General features: G+C 46.1%; 1 protein-coding gene across 1 annotated transcript in view; it reads right to left on the bottom strand.

Moving 5' to 3' along the window:
* LOXHD1 (lipoxygenase homology PLAT domains 1) overlaps positions 1 to 22068 on the bottom strand; it is a 226254-nt gene that overhangs the window by 98354 nt on the left and 105832 nt on the right. The window contains exons 15-20 of the mRNA XM_082416684.1: positions 13180 to 13256; positions 10801 to 10997; positions 8209 to 8401; positions 4240 to 4400; positions 1469 to 1937; positions 875 to 1029 (exon numbers count right to left, since the gene is read on the bottom strand). Coding sequence (XP_082272810.1) covers positions 875 to 1029; positions 1469 to 1937; positions 4240 to 4400; positions 8209 to 8401; positions 10801 to 10997; positions 13180 to 13256 — 1252 coding nt within the window. The remainder of the gene's footprint in view (positions 1 to 874; positions 1030 to 1468; positions 1938 to 4239; positions 4401 to 8208; positions 8402 to 10800; positions 10998 to 13179; positions 13257 to 22068) is intronic.

Here is a 22068-nt window from a genome sequence, read left to right as displayed (position 1 = left end):
TAAATCAAGCAACGAGCCCAGAAGTATTTTTAATGGATTTGATTTATTTCTGGTTTTCCTCTGTGTTGATAAGGGAAACTGGCTTTGGGATGGGGCAGAAATGGGAAAGGTGAGATGAGAGACAGTCTAGCCAGAGGATGGAGTAAAATCTCAAAGGACAAGAATGACAGATGTATTTTTCCATGCTTTTCCTACTATACCTAGAAGAGGGAGAGGCATGCATTTCTCTAAATGCTCAAAAACCTTCGTGGCGTCACTGCCTCAGGACGCAGGTCAGGCTTCTCAGCCTGTCCTTCAAGGCTCTCATGCCCTCACCCCTTAAATTGGTCCCGTCAAGCTTCCCAGAGGCAGCGCCCACCATGGCTTGGCATTAATCACAGCATAGTGAGAAGACCCACTGTCCTCCAACTGGCCTTCCACACTTCCACCCCCACGTCTTTGTCATGCGGTCACATCTTCAGAGAACACCTCTCACTGTCATCTTTAGACATCGACACCATAGTCATCCACCATGGCCCAGTTCACATCCCTCCTTCTCACGACGTTTCCCCCAAAGCACCAGCTTACGGTCAGCACTTCCTCCTGGAACCCCTGCCCCACTCTCTCAGCACCTGAGCATCTGCTACCCATACTATCTCCAGTTAGTTGCTGTGGGCTTCCTGGCACTGACCCCCACCTGTGCCTTTCGTCCCCACCACAAAGCGCCGGTGCTTACAGAAGGGGCACTTCCATTCTACCTGGCTGGATTGAACAGAGCACACCGTGCAGAGCACACAGCAGTGCTGTGCTGGGTGGAGCTGCCTCAGGAATCACCAGAGGGCTCTCTCCATCTGGGTCCCACCCATCGCCTGGGGTCAGAGAGCCCGAGCCCTACCTGCCCCTGCTCAAACTTGTTGGACTTGTCCGACTTCTTCAGGGGCCGCTCTCCCGTGTCCCCATACTCCTCCCCGTAGATGGTCAGGAAGACATTGGCATCGGTGCCGGCCTTGGGCTCACTCCCTGTGATCACCTGGACCTCGTAGGTGTTGGCTGGGGACACAAAAGACACAGTGTTGAGGACACCTGGGCCTCGGGGTGGACCTGAGGCTCAACCCCTCTGATCCAGCCAGATGGTGGGAGTGGGAAGGACCTCCGGGTACACCCACATCTACACTAACCTAGACTTGAACCCGTCCCTCCTCCCTACCCAAGACTTCCCTTTGCCATGAAGCCCAAGAGGCTGAGAGTCCTGGCAAAACTCACAGTCAGCAACCCTCCTACTGATGTCCCCCACGTTGAGTCACAGCGAGTTATACCAGGGCTCCTTCCCAGAGTCTCAGGACAAGGGCAATGCCGACCCCAGCAAAGAACTGTCCGTGGAGGCATTTCAGGAGAGCCATGGCCCCCCCACGTGAGAGGAGGGCTGGGCACCCTCCCCCTCCCTGGGCCCCGCCCCCCAGGGGACTGTCTGACACCTCCTCAGGCTTACGCTCAGGACCCTCTCGGCCTGCGGGCACCAGCTCCACGACAAGTTCATTGTCCTCCTTGCCCCGGGCCAGCCAGCGGTGGGCGTCGAACTTGTACTCCTCGATCACCTCCCACATCCCCGGTCCGAACTCCTCCTCCTCCTCCTCCTCCTCGGTCTCCTCCTCCTCCGACGACGACGAGGACTCCTCCGACGAGGACTCTTCCTCCTCGTCCCCCTCGTCCTCCTCGTCGCTGCCCTTCTTCTTCTTTTTCTTCCTCTGCAGCTTGGCCTTCAGACGCTCCTTTTTGAGCAGCTGCCGCAACTTGTCCTTCTCCTTCTTCCTCCGCGCCTCCTCCTCGGGCGTGAGGTCCGCCTCCCGCACTGCCGGGTGCCGCAGCCACACGGTGTCCACGAACCAGCTGGGTCCGAAGCCCTCGCCCGTGTGGCCGAGCCGGATCTTGAAGACCTGGCCCACGTCCGCCGCCTCCAGCTGCTCAAAGCGCGGGGCAGTGGCTGGGGGTCGGGGGTGGCATCCTCCCCGCCCCCTGAGGAGCCTGGTACCTCTTGTGCCAGGAGCGTGGGATAAAGAGGCTGGGACCTCTGAGCTCTAAGTTGCCACCGCTCCTCCTCTTGCGCACGCAAGCCTTGTTTCCCTTCCCGCCTCCCCCTCCGCCAAAGCTGGTGTCCTTCTAAACGCCTGTCCAGAGGGTAAAGATGGTCTCCCTCCCTCTCTCTCTCTCTTTCCCCCCTTTACACACACACACACACACACACACACACACACACACATACACACACACAGACCACACACATCACACTCATTCCTATTTTTTTTAATTTCATATCTTCATCTTTGTTCCCTCATGCAGAATGCCTTCATTCCTTCCTCTACCTCTAAAACCTACTCATTCTAATTCCTGAGCTTTATTATTACTTTTTTTTTTTTAGTTTGTGCTTTTCTGTGTTCTCCTTCCGAACATCTTTTTTCAGCATTAATTATATATAAATTTTGCAAGAAGCAAAAAAATAAGTGTTAATTTTCAAAAAATGGAAGTCTCCCCCAGGCCCCTCCCGTACACCAGCTTCTCCTCTTCCTGGGAGCTCAGAGGGGAGGGGGCCCAGGGCTTGGCCCGGCCTGGATGCCCTCTTTGCCCATGTGCGCCGGTGTCTGCACATCAAGTGGGGATTCCTGAGAGCAGGGACTGTTCGTTCTTGCTTTTCTCTCCCACTGGGCCTAGCACGTGGCTGGCTCAAAGGGTAGTGTCCGTGGATTTAGCTTTGCTTCAGAGGATCGGTTCCTCAACCTTCGATCTGCCACTCTGTTCTGAGCCTCATGCTGAGGGGAGGTCTGACCCCCGCAGAGCTCAGGGGACGGCTCACTTGGAGTTCCTGCCGGTCGGGCCACTCTTAGGGCTCCCTGTGCTGCCGGGCCCTTGCCTGGGTGTTTGACAATCCTCAAAGCCCAGTCCCACCAGTTCTCTGCTTGTGTGCTGGGGAAACTGAGGCCCAGGGCTGTCCTATGAGTTGTTCAGTGTCCCATAATTGGAGCCCAGGCCCAGATGAGAACTCAGGCCTTCTGACTCCCGGTTCATGAAGCCACAATGCAGCCAAAACCACCTTTGTGAGAGAATTATTAGACAGAATGGAGCCCAGGGCCCCCAGGAAGAGGAACGTATTCTTCTCAGCTACATAGGGGATGGGCTCTGGATACAGTAAGTCCCTTCTTCAGCACATTCCATCTCCTCTCTAGTGCTTTCCACGTCACAGCATCCTCGCAAGCCAGCTTACTTGCTGTCCCCTCTTCCCCCATCTGTCTGCCCAGCCGTGAATGCAGCCACCACCATATCCAGCCATGCAGTCTGTTCACATCCAGAAGATGCCCTGCTCTTACATCTCCATGACTTGATTTCCCAAGTACTTTCCCTGACTTTGACTATTTTGATCTTTCCAGGGGCTGTGAAACAGGCCAGGCAGGTATTAGGAAGTTAGGTTTGAGCTGATAAAGAAGCTGAGGCTCAGAGAGGTGAACCGCTCGGGCCTCTGCATCCTCAGCATGAGGGGTTGGACTCCAGGAGGCCCCCTCCAGTGCTAACATTCCAGACATCTGTGACACTGGCCCAGCTCAGCCAGGACCCTCTCTGCTGGGCACTGGGTTAGGACTCTTTGCTGAGGGCCAAGCTGCTGGTGGCACACAGACACTCATAGACCAGCCAGCATGAATATACTTCATGCACACACAGGTATGCAGACACACACATGCACACACGCACTCACGTCCCACATAAAACATTCATGTGCCGCCCCAAGGGGCACCACCCTTGCATCCTCCCTCCTCTCCTGCCAGCAACATGCTCGCACTCTCATCTTTTTTTCTTCTCTACTCAAAGGGAAGTGAGGAGGCCTGGGGCCCTCAGAACACAGCCGGGAAACCCCAAGCCTCCCAGTATCCTGTTTGGGAGGCACGGCCCCACCCTCAGCCTGAGTGAGTGGTAGAATCAGAGGCCAAGGCTGGGAATGAATGTAGTAACCAAGGGTCTTGTGCCGTATTTTGCTAAATTAGAATCACCTGCTCCAGCAGTTCTCGGAACTGGCAGCACATTAGTATCTCTGGTAAAGCATTCAGAAACATTCCCAGAAAACACATCCCACCATAAAGGTTCTGATTTAACTGATGCAGGTGTAGACCAGGCGGCACTTTTTTCCTAAAGCTCCCCAGGCTGAAAACCAATCCCTCCACTTTCAGACATCTGCCGGGCCCTCTGTTGACAACCCACCGCTTTGCCCACACACACCTGGAATGTGTCCTTGGATGCCCGCTCAAACACTTTTGAGCGGCTGGAGAGGAAGAGCACTTCTGTCTTGCCTTCCTCGCCGTAGATCTGCATGTAGACTCGGGCAGTGGTGCTTGCGCCACCCACATCCCCTGTCCAAATCTCAACCTCGTAGTGGATCACTGGGTGGGCACATGGGGGAGAAATGGGACATTTAGTAATAAAGTAGTAATAATCATTACAAAGCAAACATTTCACAAGCCTGTACCATGTGTCTGGTGCTTCTTAGGCATTATCTTATCCAACCCTCCCATCAATATCATAAACCCCATTATTTCCATTTTGAAGATTGCCAAACTGAGGCTTAGAAGAATTGAGTCGGTGGTGGAAATGGCAAACCCAAGCCATCAAACTCCAAAGCTCAGTTATCCTCGTGTCACACATGTCCTCTGGAACCAGGGACGAAGAGTAGTCAGTACACCAGCTGGCACCCTGTGCTGTGTGCCTACCCCTGGGCAGACACCACAGTGCAGAAGGAAGTAAAAGGCTGTGTGTTTGTTTCTTTTCCTTATTTTCAGTAAAGGAGGAGGGGTTGAAATGATAATTTTCATTATATTTAAATCAATAGATACAGCTACACAGAGAATTGTCTGTATTTTGAAGTAGTAATACTTTATCAAGCTGTTAGAGGGTGGAAATGTGTTACAGGTATTTACCCCTAGAGGGCACTTCCCATAGGAGAGCAAAATGTCTCCCAGAACTATGGGACCATATTTATTCAAAGTGACTATTACAAGACTTGCCCTCTCAGCAATGCTATAAGACAAAATCATAATTTTTTTCAAGTTAAGACTGTTATTTTCAACAAGATGAGGGATCTCCCACTACCATAGCAATGTGAGAAATTGGGGGCTGAAAATAAGAGGACTAGCTGAGAGCCTGAAGAAGTTGAGCTAGAGATATTGGCCTCAGCTGGGAGTGAGGGTGGGCTAGCAGGTGGACAACAGGGGGACTCAGGAAAAGCCGGCATTCTGAATGGAGAGAACCCCGAACTCAGTTCCCTCTCTCGGTTCTTAAAACAATAGCAGCCAGGATTATACAAAATTAGGATAGATAAAAATGAGCATTCAGAGAATGAGAGCCAGCTATTGGAAATGAATGTGGTAGCTGAAATAAAATATTCCAAAGCAAGGGTAGAGTCAAGGAGAGTTCTGAAGAACAAAAAGGAAATTTCCCAAGAACGAATGATAGAAAGGTAAGAAAATCAGAGGAAGTCCAACATCTCACTAAAAGTTCAGTTCTAAAGAAAACAGAGGAACTAGAGAGGTGGAAATTGTCAAAGAAATAAATACAAAAAAGTGTCCCCAAACTAAAAAATGCTTCTAGACTGAAGGAGCCCGTGAGTTCCCAGAAGATTGGGTGAAACTAAAATCACAAAAGGCAGTGAGGACATCGTGAAATTTCAGAATGCTAGGGATAAAAATAGGATCCTGCAGGCTTTTAGAGAGAAAAAACCCAAAGTGTTGGGTAACGGAATGGCATCAGACTTCCCAAATGCAACCCTGGGAACTAGAAGATGGTAGAATAATTCCTTCTAAACTCTGAGTTCTAACTCAGAATTCTCTAACAAGGCAATTTATGGATCAATGGTGAGAGTAGACCAAAGACATTTGTAGACATTCAAATTTTCCATTGCAGTGGAGAATGTGTTCCCTCTAAAATGAGGGAATAAACCAAAGCAGAGGAAGGCATGAAATCCAGGAAACAGGAGATCTGACCAACATGAGAGAAGAATGGAATGTCCAAAAGATAGTAGAAAGGAAGTCTCAAAAGGACAGCTTCATGGCAGCCTAGAGAACAGGACAGAGTTTCCCTTGAGACAGGGAGTGGGGGAGAAGGGTGTAGAGAGGAAACCAACAGAATTCCTGCTGGGTTTGAACATATGAAAATAATTTTAGTTCTATTGGGAAGATGGAGGTAAGATGGTGTAATGGCAGAATTGTGTACCCCCAAAATTCATATGTTGATACTCTAACCCTTAGTATCTCAGAATGTGACTGTATTTGGAGACAGGGCCTTCATAGAGGTGATTAAGTTAAAATGAGGCCATTAAGGTGGGTCCCAATCCAATGACTGGTGTCCTTGTAAGAAGAGATTGGGACACAGACATGCACATGCACACAGGAAGACCTTGTGAGAGACAGTGAGAAGGTGGCCATCTTCAAGCCCAGGACAGAGACCACAGAGGAAACCCAACCTGCTGACACCTTGATCTTGGACTTCCAGCCTCCAGAACTGGGAGAAAACACATTTTTGTTGCTTAAGCCACCTAGTCTGTGTTATTTTTTATGGTAGTCCTAGCACACTAATGCAGATAGGTGGGTATACAGATGGGTATATAGAAATATAGATGGGTATATCGAAAACTCTGCTAATGAATAAATGAGGCTATTATTAACTCCAGAAAAAACAAAAAATTGTATAAAAATTAAATATAATTGTTATAAGTAGGTGTCAGTAGTGAAGAATATTTACATGGTTATAATAATGTACAAATCAAATATTGATTATTGAAGGCTGGAAGGAGGGGATTGTGTGTGAGCATGCATGTGTACATGCATGCTCATGAGCCTGTGTTAAAAAAGCTAAATCCTCCTCTTGCATAGTAGGAAGTCAATAATTAATGTCTATGACTGAAAAATCAAGGAATTGGTAAGCATATTATTGAAAATATGGAGATACATTTCAGAGGAAAAAGCTAAAGTAATTAAAAAGCTGTTACCTCTGAAGAAAGGGGATGGGTTGAGGGAAGAGGTAGGTAAGGGAACTCCTGCTTTTTTATCTTTATCTTGTTAACTAGTACCTGTATTACTATGATGGAAATCAAGTTTTAACTCATAAAAAGAGGGAAGGAGTTAATTCTTCATACTGGCAGGTACCATTACAAAGCATGTATATGTGACACAGCCCTCAAGGAATTTACAGGTTAGTTGGGGAGAGAAAATGCACACAATAAAAAGACACAAGGAGTTCTGGAAGAGGAAGAGCTGAGTTTGTAGTGGGGTTCTTTCTCAGAGAAGCTTCCTGTGGGAGTGAACCTTGGATGGCTGCTTTCAGGGTAGATGCGGAAATGCAGAGGTGAGGGAAGGGACATTGTCTGTACTAGGGTTTGGTCCCACGGTCTTCCTGACCCTCTAGATAACCTCTTGTTTCTCTGACCCCTACCTAATCTATGGCTCTCACATCATGTGCAATGGTGGCCAGATCGCCTTGAACTTCACCTCCATTCAAAGATGTCACCACCCTGTCCAAAAAGGTCCCTCACCCCCTGCCATTGCTAACCCTTTGTCCTGCTTCCTTTTCTTCTAGCTCTTTCTTGGCATTATATTATGTATTTATTGTTTGTCTCCTCTGGTGGAATGTAAAGTCCATGAGGACAAGGGTTTGGTCTGTTTTGCTCATGGCTGCCTCTGCAAAGCCTAGGGCAGCGCTGGCACAGAGAGACATTCAACGCATATTTATTGAATAAATAAATGAATAAACAGCTTATCTCCTCACCAATCTTCCCGGGGGGAAGACTATTTCTCAAACTCCTCTTGTACACAAGGCTGACAAGCTATATTTCTTTTTTTGGCCGCGCCATGCAGCATGTGGGATCTTAGTTCCTGGACCTGGCATGGAACCCATGTCCCTTGCAGTGCAAGCGTGGAGACCTAACCACTGGACCTCCAGGGAATTCTCAGGAAGTATAATTCTTAATAAAGTCATTTGCTGCCTTTATCCCTGAAAACAATGTTTCATCCATTGAGTCCTCAGTTTCCCCATCTGTAAAAGGAGCCCCATTTCCTTCCCAGAACCCTGCTACCAGGGACAACTGGAAGCTTCCCCCCTTTGAGACAAGACCCAAGTCGCCCATAGTCTCTCCTCCTTCCCTGCTGCCCCACCCTACGGGGAACACTGTTGACGGTCCCACAATGGCCACCTCCATACGTTTCTGGATGTCCACGACATCGCTGGGGTACAGCTCCACCTCCAGGCGCCCATCGGCCTTGTCCTTGTCCAGCCAGCGGTTGGCAGGGAAGATGTACTGCTTGCCTTGGCGGGGCACATGGATCTGAACGCTGCCCAGGAACCAGCTGGCGTGCATGCCCGTGTTGTCGTGCCCGATCACCAGCCGGTTGACCTGGAAGGAAACCCAGGGTGCAGGTGAGCAAGGAGCCACTGTGTAGAAACCTTCATCCCTCCATCCCTGCCCACCCCCAAACACCGGCACAAATGGGTCTCCTCAACCCGGTCTCCAGTTCCTTGGGAGACGCAGGCTTAGCAGAAGGAGGCTGGGTCCCAGGCTTGCCTGCCAGCAGCCAGCCAGGGGACCAGGGCACCACCTCTCCTGCCTGGAGCCTCTGTCCTCAAGTCTTTAGTCCAGCTCGCCTCCTGGGTACGTTGTGAGAAACAAGTGGGGGAACAGGTGTGGCAGGAGCTTTGAAAGCTCCAGTATGTACTGAAAGTTAGGTGGTGGACTTCCTAAGAATGTGGTGAATGCACAAGAAATATTAACCATCAGCTTCTGATAGCCACGTTGGTGATTTGGCTTTGTTTTGTTTTAAACCATACACTATTGTACGTATTTTTGCATGTCTTCTTCTACACACCCATCCTATAGGTGACAGAATATGCAGACAACCTCTTAGGGCTCTGTCATTCTGGGTCCAATTCTTCCTCTCACTCTTAGCACTGAAGTGCATTTTTTCCCTATAATACTCCATAGTTCAGTTGCTTCACTATTTTATATTTTATGTTCATCTTTGCCCACAGGTAACATAGATGAGCACATAAATGATCATGTTACCATCCTTAAATGTAACTGGTTCTTCAACATTCAAATGACTTTTATGTTTTTTTTGAAATGCTGTATACAGGGCAATTCTAACATCAGATGGAATTATCAGATGGCCTTTGAGATCCCTTCCAGCACCCCCTAGATTCTCTTTGTGGTGGTTTGGAGGAGTGACGCTTGCCGTGAGTCTGGTGCCCAAAGGCTAGATTTAGAAAATTGTCCCTGTAAGCCTTGCTCTCACTCTTATGCATACTAAGTGCACCTTTGCAGCTGGTAACGGAAACACTATCGCAACTGAGTGCATGTAGCCCGATCCCCTGGAACTGTGGGAAGGAGACTAACTATATCTACAGACACAGCCTGAGAGCCTTTGGGGTGTGTGCCAAGGGGCACAGGAGAGCTTCGTTGTCTTTCTGTGGTGCTGGGACTGTGACAGAGCAAAGACTGGGACAGGTATTTTCTACCTGATGTGACAGAAAGCACCTTAATGGCAGGGACTGCCTGTCAGTTCCACAACGACCAGCACCGGACATGAGCAATGGTTCAGTCAATAACAGCTAATGTTTATTGAACACACTACTGCATGTGGGTGTTACTAATATAGTTAATGCTATAACAACCACAGTGGGATCCCTTTTGATAGTAATGAGGAAACTGAGGCAAACAGAGATCAAGTAACTTGCACACGGCAGGTACGTGGAAACACTGGGCTTCAGACCCAGGCAGTCGGCAGCCTGAAACCACGCTCCCACTCTCTTGGCCAAGCTGTTTGTTGAGGGGGTTTCAGAAACACAAGAAGGGTCCAAACGCCCTCCCCCATCCCTCAGATGTCTCATTTATCTGTTGGCTGTTGCCAGAAATCCTTAGTAATGCAAACAGCATTTCAGTCTGCAATTATTCATTCAGCTTAAAATGTAAATACATATTGATCAAGGAAAATCTTGATTTAAGTTCATTACCTTCAAGATATAAATGACTGACATGAGATCATTCCCCAGAGCACCTGAAATAAGGTAGGGCTCACCAAGAGGGGAAGGGGTTAGCAAAGGGGAGGTTGTAACTCTCTCAGTTTCCACAAGCCACCCCCTGAGAGGGGCAGGTGGTAACATGAAGCCCAGCTCAGACATTTCTAGAAAAGTCTCCAACACTTGAGTGCAGGCAGTCAGACCCACACTTCTCCAGGTGCAGTGTTCAGACCCTTCGCAGCAGGGCCACCTGGAGACATGATGGAGGGAGACTCTTGGGAGCCCCATCCTCTAAGGCAGAGTCTCTCAGGTGTGGCCTGGGAGTAAACACTGAAACAGGCTTCCTGAGCATCACTCTGATACACACTCTAGTTTGGAATTGGGAAGTATTTTCAGCCCCTCTTTACAGCTTTTCCTCCTCTCTTCCTTCCTTGCACACCAGTGTCCCCTTCTCCAGTGTTTGGGACCCAGGTCCATCAGTCCTGGCTATGGAGGTAAAGGAAATGTTGGGATTACAGCCACTAAGAATACATCTTCAAGCCCCAAAGAGATTCTGGAAGCTTGACCACTGTTCACATGTCTTCTGCTGCTCTAGGTCATAACTGGAAAACAATGTACTTCACTACCCGTGCCCCTGGGCATTTTTCCTTCAAAATGGGTTCATGTGTGTCTGTGAGTGTGTGTGTGTGTGTGTGTGTGTGTGTGTGTGTGAACCCATGTGCAGATACACGCAGGTGTACGGGTAAGATGCCATCACGTGGTCTCAGGAAGAAGACTTACGGGTCCAATGTTCAGGGTCTCCAGGGTGAACTCATCCACCTGGCCACGTTCAAAATAGTCTTTCAGGTTGTTGTCAGAGACAAGAAGAACTTGCTTGATGGTGTCAGATTTGTCCCCATAGAGCTTGATGTAGACTCTGGAATCTGTGCTGGCCCCAGGGACGTCCCCAGTCTTCAGGCTGATGTGATAGCGGAAGTCTGAACAGCCCGAGGCAGGAGGCAGGAAGGGAGGGTTTAGTGCGGGGTGAGCGGGAGGGAGCGTGGGGCAGGAGGCAGCTCCCCCAGGGCTGGGGCACTTGGTTGGGGGTTGGGAGCCCAGGGCTTTGCTCTCTTTCCGTAGCCCTGAGACTGAGGGGTGGCTCCCACCAGCCCCCCTCATCTCAAAATCAGAATTCTAATACCTGCTTGGCCTGCCCCACAGGGTGTGAATGCACTGGGAACAGGAAGGCTTGCAAAGAATACTAAAATGTAAGGGTTACAAGGATTTAAAGCAAACACCTCATGCAATTTCTTGTCTGATGGATGAAGAAACTGAGGCAAAGGGAGCATCTACCTCCCTGCAGGCAGTGTGTAGCACGTTTACACGTGTTAGTGTTGAGTGTTCTGACCTTGGTTTTACAGGTGAGGAATCTGAGCTTCAGAAGATGATGTATTTGGCCCAAGATGGCAACAGTTAAGAAGGAGCCGGCCTAGCATTAAACAGTAGGCGTTCATCATTAAGCATATTTCAGAGTTGTGTTTTACACAATCATTTAAGAAAGTAACCTTGTATTCAATTTTTAAAAATTGAGAAAACTGAGAAATGGAAGCTGAGTTTTATCAAATAAACTTTCTGGCATGATATTGAAATAATCACAACTACTTTCTTTGAACTATTATGTATTAAGGTTTATATATTAAAGTAAAATAGTTGGAGATATTAAAAAAAAGAAGAAGGAGTCAGCTATGAGTGAAACCCTAACGTGGACCCCGTTCGGCCCCATTCTCAACCGAAACGCCATGCTGATGTTACTCCATCTTATGACCTAGAAAGGTCTTCATTGTCTGTCCACAAGGGAGGATACAAATACCTGGTAAAAGGCAAGTCCTGGGATAACCTGAGCCACGACCCCAAGTCCTATAGGTTTGGTGCAGGGTGTGGGTCTTGGGAATGAGGAGGGAAGCACTGAGAAGGCAAGTGATGCTAGTTCCAAGGCCCGCTGTGCGTGGCTGTCTCAGGGCCTTCCAGCACTGGCAAAAAAGACTCAGAGAAAGGCAGCTGAGCACAGCTGCTGCGGGGGCAGCCCTACAGACCCGCCAGGCCCTGGTAGAGGCCAGACCTGTGGGTCTGGCCCAGATCAGCTCCTCCAGGGACACCTGAGGACACCGAGGAAGTGGCTTTTGTCCTTCTTGCTGTAAAGATATAGCAGGAACTGAGAAAATAAGACCTCTTCTTTACATCATTTTCCATCTAAATCCTTTCAAAAGCTCTGACTTGGGAGTGGAGAGCCTGAAGAGTCCTATCCATGTGGTAAAGCAGGGCTTGCTGGAGTGGGAAGGGCAAGGCAGGAAGACACAGACTCCTGGGCACTGGTACCAGCTCCACTGCTGGATGCAGACCTGGCTGTACTAGGGGATCCCCTTGCCACAGGCATGGGTCGTGTGTCCAATGGGGGCATTAGTTCATCTCTTAAGGATCATCCCAGGTCTTAAATTCTGTAAGCATTCAGAGAATGCAGAATTCCAACTCTTCAATTTTCTATCTGACCTTACAAAGATATTTAGCTCCGCCAGATGTGTCCCCATCTGACAAATGGGCATAACAACATCAGCTCTGCCTACCTTCTGGGGTTATCGCAGGGCTCACATGAGATAGTAAATGATAAATATGAGGTCTTGGAAAAGAAATGAGGTGTTGGTATTACTGAGGATTCTGGATATGTTTCTTTTAAATTTTGTCTAATGCTCATGATCAAACCAAGGCACTTGAAGAAATAACACCAGTAAGGAAAGCTGTAAGGCCTCCAGGATAATTCTTGGCATTAAAAACAATGTTTTCATTGTACAGCCCCTTCCAAACGTGCTTATCCTCTCCAGGCCCTGAATGATAGGTACCCCCAGCAATGGGCAACATTAGCCTGTGTTACTGCTCTTGTTACTCTCATTGACAGAGGCCCACATGCGTCAGGGCCCCACACTGAGGGCCATAAAGCGGCTGTGTGCACAGCGTAGACAGACAGATTTCCAGATCCTCCCTCAGAGCCTCTTCCTCTCTACCCTGCCCAGTGCTGCCTCCGTGGAGTGAAGGACATGTGCTTTCTCCAACTGCCTTCTAAGCAGCCAAGGGAGGGCATCTGTCCTGCCCAGGGCACACCTACCACCTGTCCTCAGGACGACTTACTCTTCAGTGTCGCGTTGCTGTCGCTGGGCAGCAACTCTCGGACCAACTGCCCATCATCCTTATCCTTGTCCAACCACCTGGTGGGCAAACGAGGGGCTGTTAGCTCTTTGAGTGGGGGAGCCCGACAACCAACCATCACACAATTCATGCAGAGTCACCAGGAGGCCAGAGCTTTGAACTCAGCAAAGGGAAATGGTTCTACCAGAGCTCAGAACAAAGGATCCCAACCCAGACTGGGGAAGGAGGGCTGCCCTGGGGAGGTGATATCTGGCTGAGACTGGAAGGATGACAAGGAGTTAACCAGGAGAGGAGGGAGGCGCATTCAGAGTGAACAACATGCGAGGACAGAGTGGAGCCTCCAGGAGCAGACGGACAGCCAGTGTGGATGGAATGGAACGAGTGAACGGTGCAGTGCTGGCAGGTGAGGCTGGAGAGGTGGCAGGGTCGCTTGATGTGGAACCTCGGTAATCATGGTAAAGAGTCTGTCCTAAAAGCCATGAACACCTGTGTCATCATTATCATTAAAAAAAAACCTACCTCTTTTTCTAAGAGTCCATCATGTGTGTGGCACTGTGATGAGAGCTCTGGGGTGGGGAGAAGGCAGAGAAGATGCACTATGATGAATAAGACACAGCCCAGCCCCTGGAGAACCTGCAGTCTAGTTAAGAAGACAGGACAGACTGGCTGAGGTACCAGAGACCAAGACAAGGATGGATGTTAAACCAAAGTAAGTGCAACAGAAGTGTAGAGAGGGCTTCCCTGGTGACGCAGTGGTTGAGAATCTGCCTGCCAATGCAGGGGACACGGGTTCAAGCCCTGGTCTGGGAAGAACCCACATGCCGCGGAGCCACTGGACCCGTGAGCCACAACTGCTGAGCCTGCGTGTCTGGAGCCTCTGCTCCGCAACAAGAGAGGCCGCGATAGTGAGAGGCCCACGCACCGCGATGAAGAGTGGCCCCCGCTCGCCGCAACTGGAGAAAGCCCTCACACAGAAACGAAGACCCAACACAGCCAAAAATAAAAATAATAAATAAATAATAAATAACAAATTAAAAAAAAAAAAGAAGTGTAGAGAAATGAGAAGGGCTCAAGGTGAAGGGCCTCTGATCTGAGTCCTCAAGGATGAATGAGATTTGCCAACAAGGAGAAGCTGGGTCTGGACCCTGCAGGGCTGGGATTTGATGGCTATGACTCATCAATATGTCGGAGTGGGCCGTGGCATCTGCCAGCGGGAAAGACATTGGACCAATTTGCCTGAAAAGAACTGCTCCCACAGAGCACGTCGACCCAGGCTGGGAAATCAGACAATCGTGCAAGCACGAGTTATCCAGGCCCCAGTACTCGAGACAGTCTGTGATATGGGCTGATGGCAAGAGAAGAGACACTCTCAGTGTTCTCCAGGGCAATGGGGAAACCAAGGTACTTGCTTCTTGACCATTTGTCTACCTCTTGGTGCTTGTCTTTGCAGCCCACTCCTATTATACTCCCTAGAGGGAGGCAATTCCTGGGCCACAGAACCTATCAAAGGAAGTCAAGGCACTGCCTCCTCCCCAGCACTCCCAACATGGAGCTCAGGCTTCTCTAAACCACAGTCCTCTCTGCCAATATACTGCCCCCCTCCCCAGCGTCAATTCAGGCAACACTGTGGTCTCTCCCATCTCTTCGCTCTCGCCCTCCCCCCCTAAGCACATGATCTTACATTCCCATGGGACCTTGCTGTCAGCTGGCTGTTAGCTACCATTGGCTACTACACATAAAATAGATAAGCAACAGGATCTACTGTATAACACGGGGCACTATATTCAATATCCTGTAATAGCCTATAATGGAAAGTAATCTGAAAAATATAATTGAATCACTACCTGAGACTAACACAATATTGTAAATCAACTATACTTCAATTAAAAAAAAACATTAGCTGACAATTAAGTTGTTATGCTTCCCATGAGCTTTGGTGCTGTGAACCTAGAACACCAAAAACCATTTGAGATTATAAGACATGAAGGTACAAACTCATGGCTTTGATAATAGGGTAAGGGAGAGATTTTTGGGAGCAAGGGAGTGCTGGCTAGAGCTCCTCAATCAACCTCTGATTGTCTTGCTGAGGTCACTGCAGCATCTCCCACAGACTTGGAGACCACGGAGGAGGAGGCTGTGATGTGGCCCTGTCAGTGTGCCACAGGGACAGGGAAGGTGGATAGTCAGCAGGCCACTGGCCATCGCAGAATCCCATCTGTTCTCCCTTCTTTCTCTCCACCACTTCTCCATCCCCAGGCCCTCCCCAGAAGCAGAGGAAACCATGACTTGTCATTTCAGTTTCCACCTAAATACTTGCAGGATATTAATAGGTATTTCCAAATATAGTCATTTTCTTTCAGCTTCAAACACTTCAGCCCAGTTTCAGAGTGAGATGTTGCTAAATGGATAAGCCAGTCTGCTGGAGATTTTATTACTCTTTCCCTGGGCTCACAAAAATGTGCAAGTATGCACATGTGTGCACACACATGTACATACATAAACACACACACATAAACACATGTACACACATAAGCACATGCACACACACATAAACACATGCACCTAAACACACATGTACACACATCTGCACACACACACACATAAACACACACACACCTACCATAGCTAAGATCCTCACCACTCCCTGATCCTGGCAGAGAAGTTCTGATAAATAGACCTGGTTTGTTCTCCTCTCCCAGGGAGTAAAATAACAGCTCAGGTGAAAAAAGAAGCAGTCTGTGAGCCCAAGTTCTACCTCCAGGTTCTTCAGAGTCCTCCTGGGTCCTGAAGCAGCAAATGCCATCACCACACACCTCAGCAAGATATCAGAATCCACTTTCTAAGCCTCTTAGATAGCCTCATCCACCAGAGGGCAGACAGCAGAAGCGAGAAGAACTACAATCCCGCAGCCTGCAGAATGAAAACCACAATCACAGAAAGATAGACAAAATGAAAAGGCAGAGGATTATGTCCCAGATGAAGGTACAAGATAAAACACCAGAAAAACAACTAAATGAAGTGGAGATAGGCAACCTTCCAGAAAAAGAATTCAGAATAATGATAGTGAAGATGATCCAGGACCTCAGAAAAAGAATGGAGGCAAAGATTGAGAAGATACAAGAAATGTTTAACAAAAACCCAGAAGAATTAAGGAACAAACAAACAGAAATGAACAATACAATAACTGAAACGAAAAATACACTAGAAGGAATCAATAGCAGAATAACTGAGGCAGAAGAACGGATAAGTGACCTGGGAGACAGAATGGTGGAAATCACTGCAACAGAATAGAATAAAGATAAAAGAATGAAAAGAAATGCAGACAGCCTAAGAGACTTCTGGGACAACATTAAATGCACCAACATTCTCATTATAGGGGTCCCAGAAGGGGAAGAGAGAGAGAAAGGACCAGAGAAAATATTTGAAGAGATTATACTCAAAAACTTCTCTAATATGGGAAGGGAAATAGCCACCCAAGTCCAGGAAGTGCAGAGAGTCCCAGGCAGGATAAACCCAAGGAGAAACACCCTGAGACACATAGTAATCAAATTGACAAAAATTAAAAACAAAGAAAAATTATTAAAAGCAACAAGGGAAAAATGACAAATAACATACAAGGGAACTCCCATAAGTTTAACAGCTGATTTCTCAGCAGAAACTCTACAAGCCAGAAGGGAGTGGCATGATATATTTAAAGTGATGAAAGTGAAGAACCTACAACTAAGCCTATTCTGCCCGGCAAGGATCTCATTCAGATTTAACAGAGAAATCAAAAGCTTTACAGACAAGCAAAAGCTAAGAGAATTCAGCACCACCAGACCAGCTTTGTAACAAATGCTAAAGGAACTCCTCTAGGTGGGAAAGAGACTAGCAACTTGAAACAACCTTGTACAAATATAGACTGCTATATCAAAACATCATGGGAACCCAAAACTACAATAGATACACACACACAAAAGAAAAAGCAACAGAAACACAACACTAAAGATGGTCATCAAACCACAAGAGAAGAGAACAAAAGAGGAAGGAAAGAAAAAAGACCTACAAAAACAAACCCAAAACAATTAATAAAATGGCAATAGGAACACACATATTGATAATTACCTTAAATGTGAATGGATTAAATGCACCAACCAAAAGACATAGACTGGCTGAATGGACATGAAAACAAGACCCGTATGTATGCTGTCTACAGGAGACCCACCGCAGACCTAGGGACACATACAGACTGAAAGTGAGGAGATGGAAGAAGGTCTTCCATGCAAATGGAAATCAAAAGAAAGCTGGAGTAGCAATACTCATATCAGACAAAATAGACTTAACAATAAAGACTGTTATAAGAGACAAAGAAGGACACTACATAACAATCAAGGGATCAATCCAAGAAGAAGATATAACAATTGTAAACATATATGCACCCAACATAGGAGCACCTCAACATATAAGACAAATACTAACAGCCATAAAGGGAGAAATCAACAGTAACACAATAATAGTGGGGGATGTTAACACCCCATATTTGTCAATGGACAGATCATCCAGAGAGAAAATTAATAAGGAAACACAAGCTTTAAATGACACAGTAGACTAGATAGATTAAATTGATACTTATAGGACATTCCATCCAAAAACAGCAGATTACACTTTCTTCTCAAGTGCACATGGAACATTCGCCAGGACTGACCACATCCTGGGCCACGAAGCAAGCCTTGGTAAATTTAAGAAAATTGAAATTATATCAAACATCTTTTCTGACCACAACGCTATGAGATTATAAATGAACTACAAGAAAAAAAAACTATAAAAAACACAAACATGTGGAGGCTAAACAATTTGCTGCTAAACAATTTGCTACTTAACAACCAATGGATCACTGAAGAAATCAAAGAGGAAATCAAAAAATACCTAGAGACAAATGAAAATGAAAGCACAACCATCCAAAACCTATGGGATATAGCAAAAGCAGTTCTAAGAGGAAAGCTTATAGCAATACAATCTTACCTCAGGAAACAAAAAAAATCTCAAATAAACAAGCTAACCTTACAACTAAAGCAACTAGAGAAAGAAGAACAAACAAAACCAAAAGTCAGTGAAAGAAAGAAATCATAAAGATCAGAGCAGAAATAAATGAAATAGCGACAAGGAAGATCTTTTCTAAGATCAATGAAACAAAAAGCTGGTTCTTTGAAAAGATAAACAAAATTGATAACCCTTTAGCCAGACTCATCAAGGACAAAAGGGAGGGGACTCAAATCAATAAAATTAGAAATGAAAAAGGAGAAGTTACAACTGACACTACAGAAATACAAAGGATCACAAGAGACTACTACATGCAACTGTATGCCAATAAAATGGACAACCTGGAAGAAATGGAAAAATTCTTAGAAAGGTACAGTTGCCCAAGACTGAACCAGGAGGAATTAGAAAACATGAACAGACAAATCACAAACACTGAAATTGAAACTATAATTTAAAAACACCCAACAAACAAAAGTCCAGGACCTGATGGCTTCACAGGAGAATTCTATCAAACATTTAGAGAAGAGCTAACACCTATCCTTCTGAAACTTTTCCAAAAAACTGCAGAGGAAGGAAGACTCCCAAACTCATTCTATGAGGCCACAATCACCCTGATACCAAAGCCAAAGATACCACTGGAAAAGAAAATTACAGGCTAATATCACTGATGAACATAGACACAAAAATCCTCAACAAAATACTAGCAATTAGAATCCAAAAATACATTAAAAGGCTCATACACCATGATTGAGTGGGATTTATCCCAGGGGTGCAAGGATTCTTCAATATCCACAAATCAAGCAATGTGATACACCACATCCACAAATTGAAGAATAAAAACCATATGATCATCTCAAAAGATACAGAAAAAGCTTTTGACAAAATTCAACACCAATTTATGAAAAAAACTCTCCAGAAAGTGGGCATAGAGGGAACCTACCTCAATGTAATAAAGGCCATATACAACAAACCTACAGCTAGCATCATACTCAATGGTGAAAAGCTGAAAGCATTTCCTCTAAGATCAGGAATAAGACAAGGATGCCCACTCTCACCACTTTTATTCAACATAGTTTTGGAAGCCCTAGCTACAGCAATCAGAGAAGAAAAAGAAATAAAAGGAATCCAAATTAGAAAAGAAGAAGTTAAACAGTCACTGTTTGCAGATGACATGATATTATACATAGAAAAGCCTAAAGATGCTACCAGAAAACTACTAGAGCTCATCAATGAATTTGGGAAAGTTGCAGGCTACTAAATTAATACACAGAAATCTGTTGCATTTCTATACACTAACAATGAAAAATCAGAAGGAGAAAGTCAAGAAACAATCCCATTTACCATTGCATCAAAAAGAATAAAATACCTAAGGAGACAAAAGACCTGTACTCCAAAAACTATAAGATGCTGATGAAAGAAATTGAAGAAGACATAAACGGATAGAAAGATATACCATGCTCTTGGATTGGAAGATTAAATATTGTGAAAATGACTATACTACCCAAGGCAATCTACAGATTCAATACAATCCCTATCAAATTGCCAATGGCATTTTTCACAGAACTAGAACAAAAAACCCTAAAATTTGTATGGAGACACAAAAGACCCCGAATAGCCAAAGCAATCTTGAGAAAGAAAAATGGAGCTGGAGGAATCAGGCTTCCTGACTTCAGACTATACTACAAAGCTATAGTCATCAAAACAGTATGGTACTGGCACAAAAATAGACCTATAGATCAATGGAACAGGATAGAAAGCCCAGTAATAAACCCACACACCTATGGTCAATTAATCCATGACAAAGGAGGCAAGACTATACAATGGTGGAAAGAAAGTCTCTTCAACAAATGGTACTGGGAAAACTGGACAGCTACATGTAAAAAAATGAAATTAGATCATTATTTAACACCATACACAAAAATAAGCTCAAAATGGATTAAAGACCTAAATGTGAGACCAGACACTCTAATACTCCTAGAGGAAAACATAGGCAGAACACTCTCTGACATAAATCACAGCAATATCTTTTCCAATCCGTCTCCCAGAGTAATGGAAATAAAAACAAAAATTAAAAAATGGGACCTAATTAAACTCAAAAGTTTTTGCACAGCAAAGGGAACCATAAACAAAATGAAAAGACAACCCACAGACTGGGAGAAAATATTTGCAAATGATGGGACCGACATGGGATTAGTCTCCAAAATTTACAAACAGCTCATGCTGCTTAATATCATCAAAACAAACAACCCAATCAAAAAATGAGCAGAAGACCTAAATAGACATTTTTCCAAGGAAGACATATGGATGGCAAGAGGCACATGAAAAAATGTTCACCATCACTAATGATTAAAGAAATGCAAATCAAAACTACAGTGAGATATCACCTCACACCACTCAAAATGGCCATCATCAAAAAATCCACAAACAATAAATGCTGGAGAGGGTGTGGAGAGAAAGGAACCCTCCTACACTGTTGGTGGGAATGTAAATTGGTACAGCCACTCTGGAGAACAGTATGGAGTTTCCTTAAAAAACTAAAAATAGAGCTACCATATGACCCTGCAATCCCGCTCCTGGGCATTTATCTGGAGAAAAACATGGTTCGAAAGGATACATGCACCCCAATGTTCATTGCAGCACTGTTTACAATAGCCAAGACATGGAAGCAACCTAAATGTCCATCGATGGACGAATGGATAGAGAAGATGTGATATGTATACACAATGGAATATTACTCAGCTATAAAAAAGAATGAATTAATGCAATTTGTAGCAACATGGATGGACTTAGAGATTGTCATACTGAATGAAGTAAGTCAGACAGAGAAAGAGAAATATCGTATGATATCGCCTATATGAGGAATCTAAAAAGAAATGATACAAATGAATGTATTTACAAAACAGAAACGGACTCACAGACTTAGAGAATGAAGTTATGGTTACCGGAGAGGAAGGGTGGAGGGAAGGGATAGTTAGGGAGTTTGGGATTGACATGTACATGCTGCTGTATTTAAAAAGGATAACCAACAAGGACCTACTATAGATCAGGGAAAAAAAAAAAAAAGAATCCATTTTCTAAAAAATGTGTGAACTCTTAAGTGTTTGGGGACGTGGAGAGCCCTGGGGTATGTCAGAGGCTTCAGCTCCTAGTCGGCCCTACAATCAGCAGCAGCAACAGAATCACCTGTGTCATCAGCAGACTTGGCTCCTTTCAAAGTGTAACTGGATTTCACCCTCATAATCACTGTAAGACACTTGCTGGTTGGGAAGGCACAGAAGGCCAGAGAAGTTAAGAGCTTTGCCCAAAGTCACATAGCAGGTAGGTGGCCAGATTCCTGGCCCTTGCACCACGCTCATGGCAATTCAGGCAGTGTGGACACTCAGACTTCTTCCTCATCCCATTTTCACATTCCCCCTCTTCTTCCTTACTTGTCCCAGGACTCAGTCCTCATTTTCTTTATCCACACTCTCCCTAAAGGATCCTCTCCATTTCCCTGACTTTAAATTCCATCTCTATGCTCTCATTTCCTGATTTTATTTCTCAAGGCCTGACTCTGCCTACTTGATGCACAAGCATCTCAAAACTAACATGGCCCCACTGGACCTGCAGAGTCCACCCATTCCCCAACCCTCAGCCCTTGCTCCCCAGGCTCCCCATTTCGGTAGAGAGGGTGACCTCTGCCCACCTACTGAAGGCAGAGACCTGGGGTCTCCAATTCTCCTCTCTCTTAGTGGCAGGTCCTATGAACTCCACCTCCAGGATCCACCTGTGGTGTAGCCCTTGCCCCCGCCTTCGCTGCCACCACCTGGGGCCAGTCTGCCAAGTTACGAGCTGAATTGTGTCCCCGCCCCC

The sequence above is a fragment of the Balaenoptera physalus genome, assembly GCF_965194825.1.
Source record: "Balaenoptera physalus genome assembly, chromosome: 12".
Taxonomy (NCBI): domain Eukaryota; kingdom Metazoa; phylum Chordata; class Mammalia; order Artiodactyla; family Balaenopteridae; genus Balaenoptera; species Balaenoptera physalus.
The sequence above is the reverse complement of the archived record's forward strand: the minus strand, read 5'-3'. Positions and strand labels throughout refer to the sequence as shown.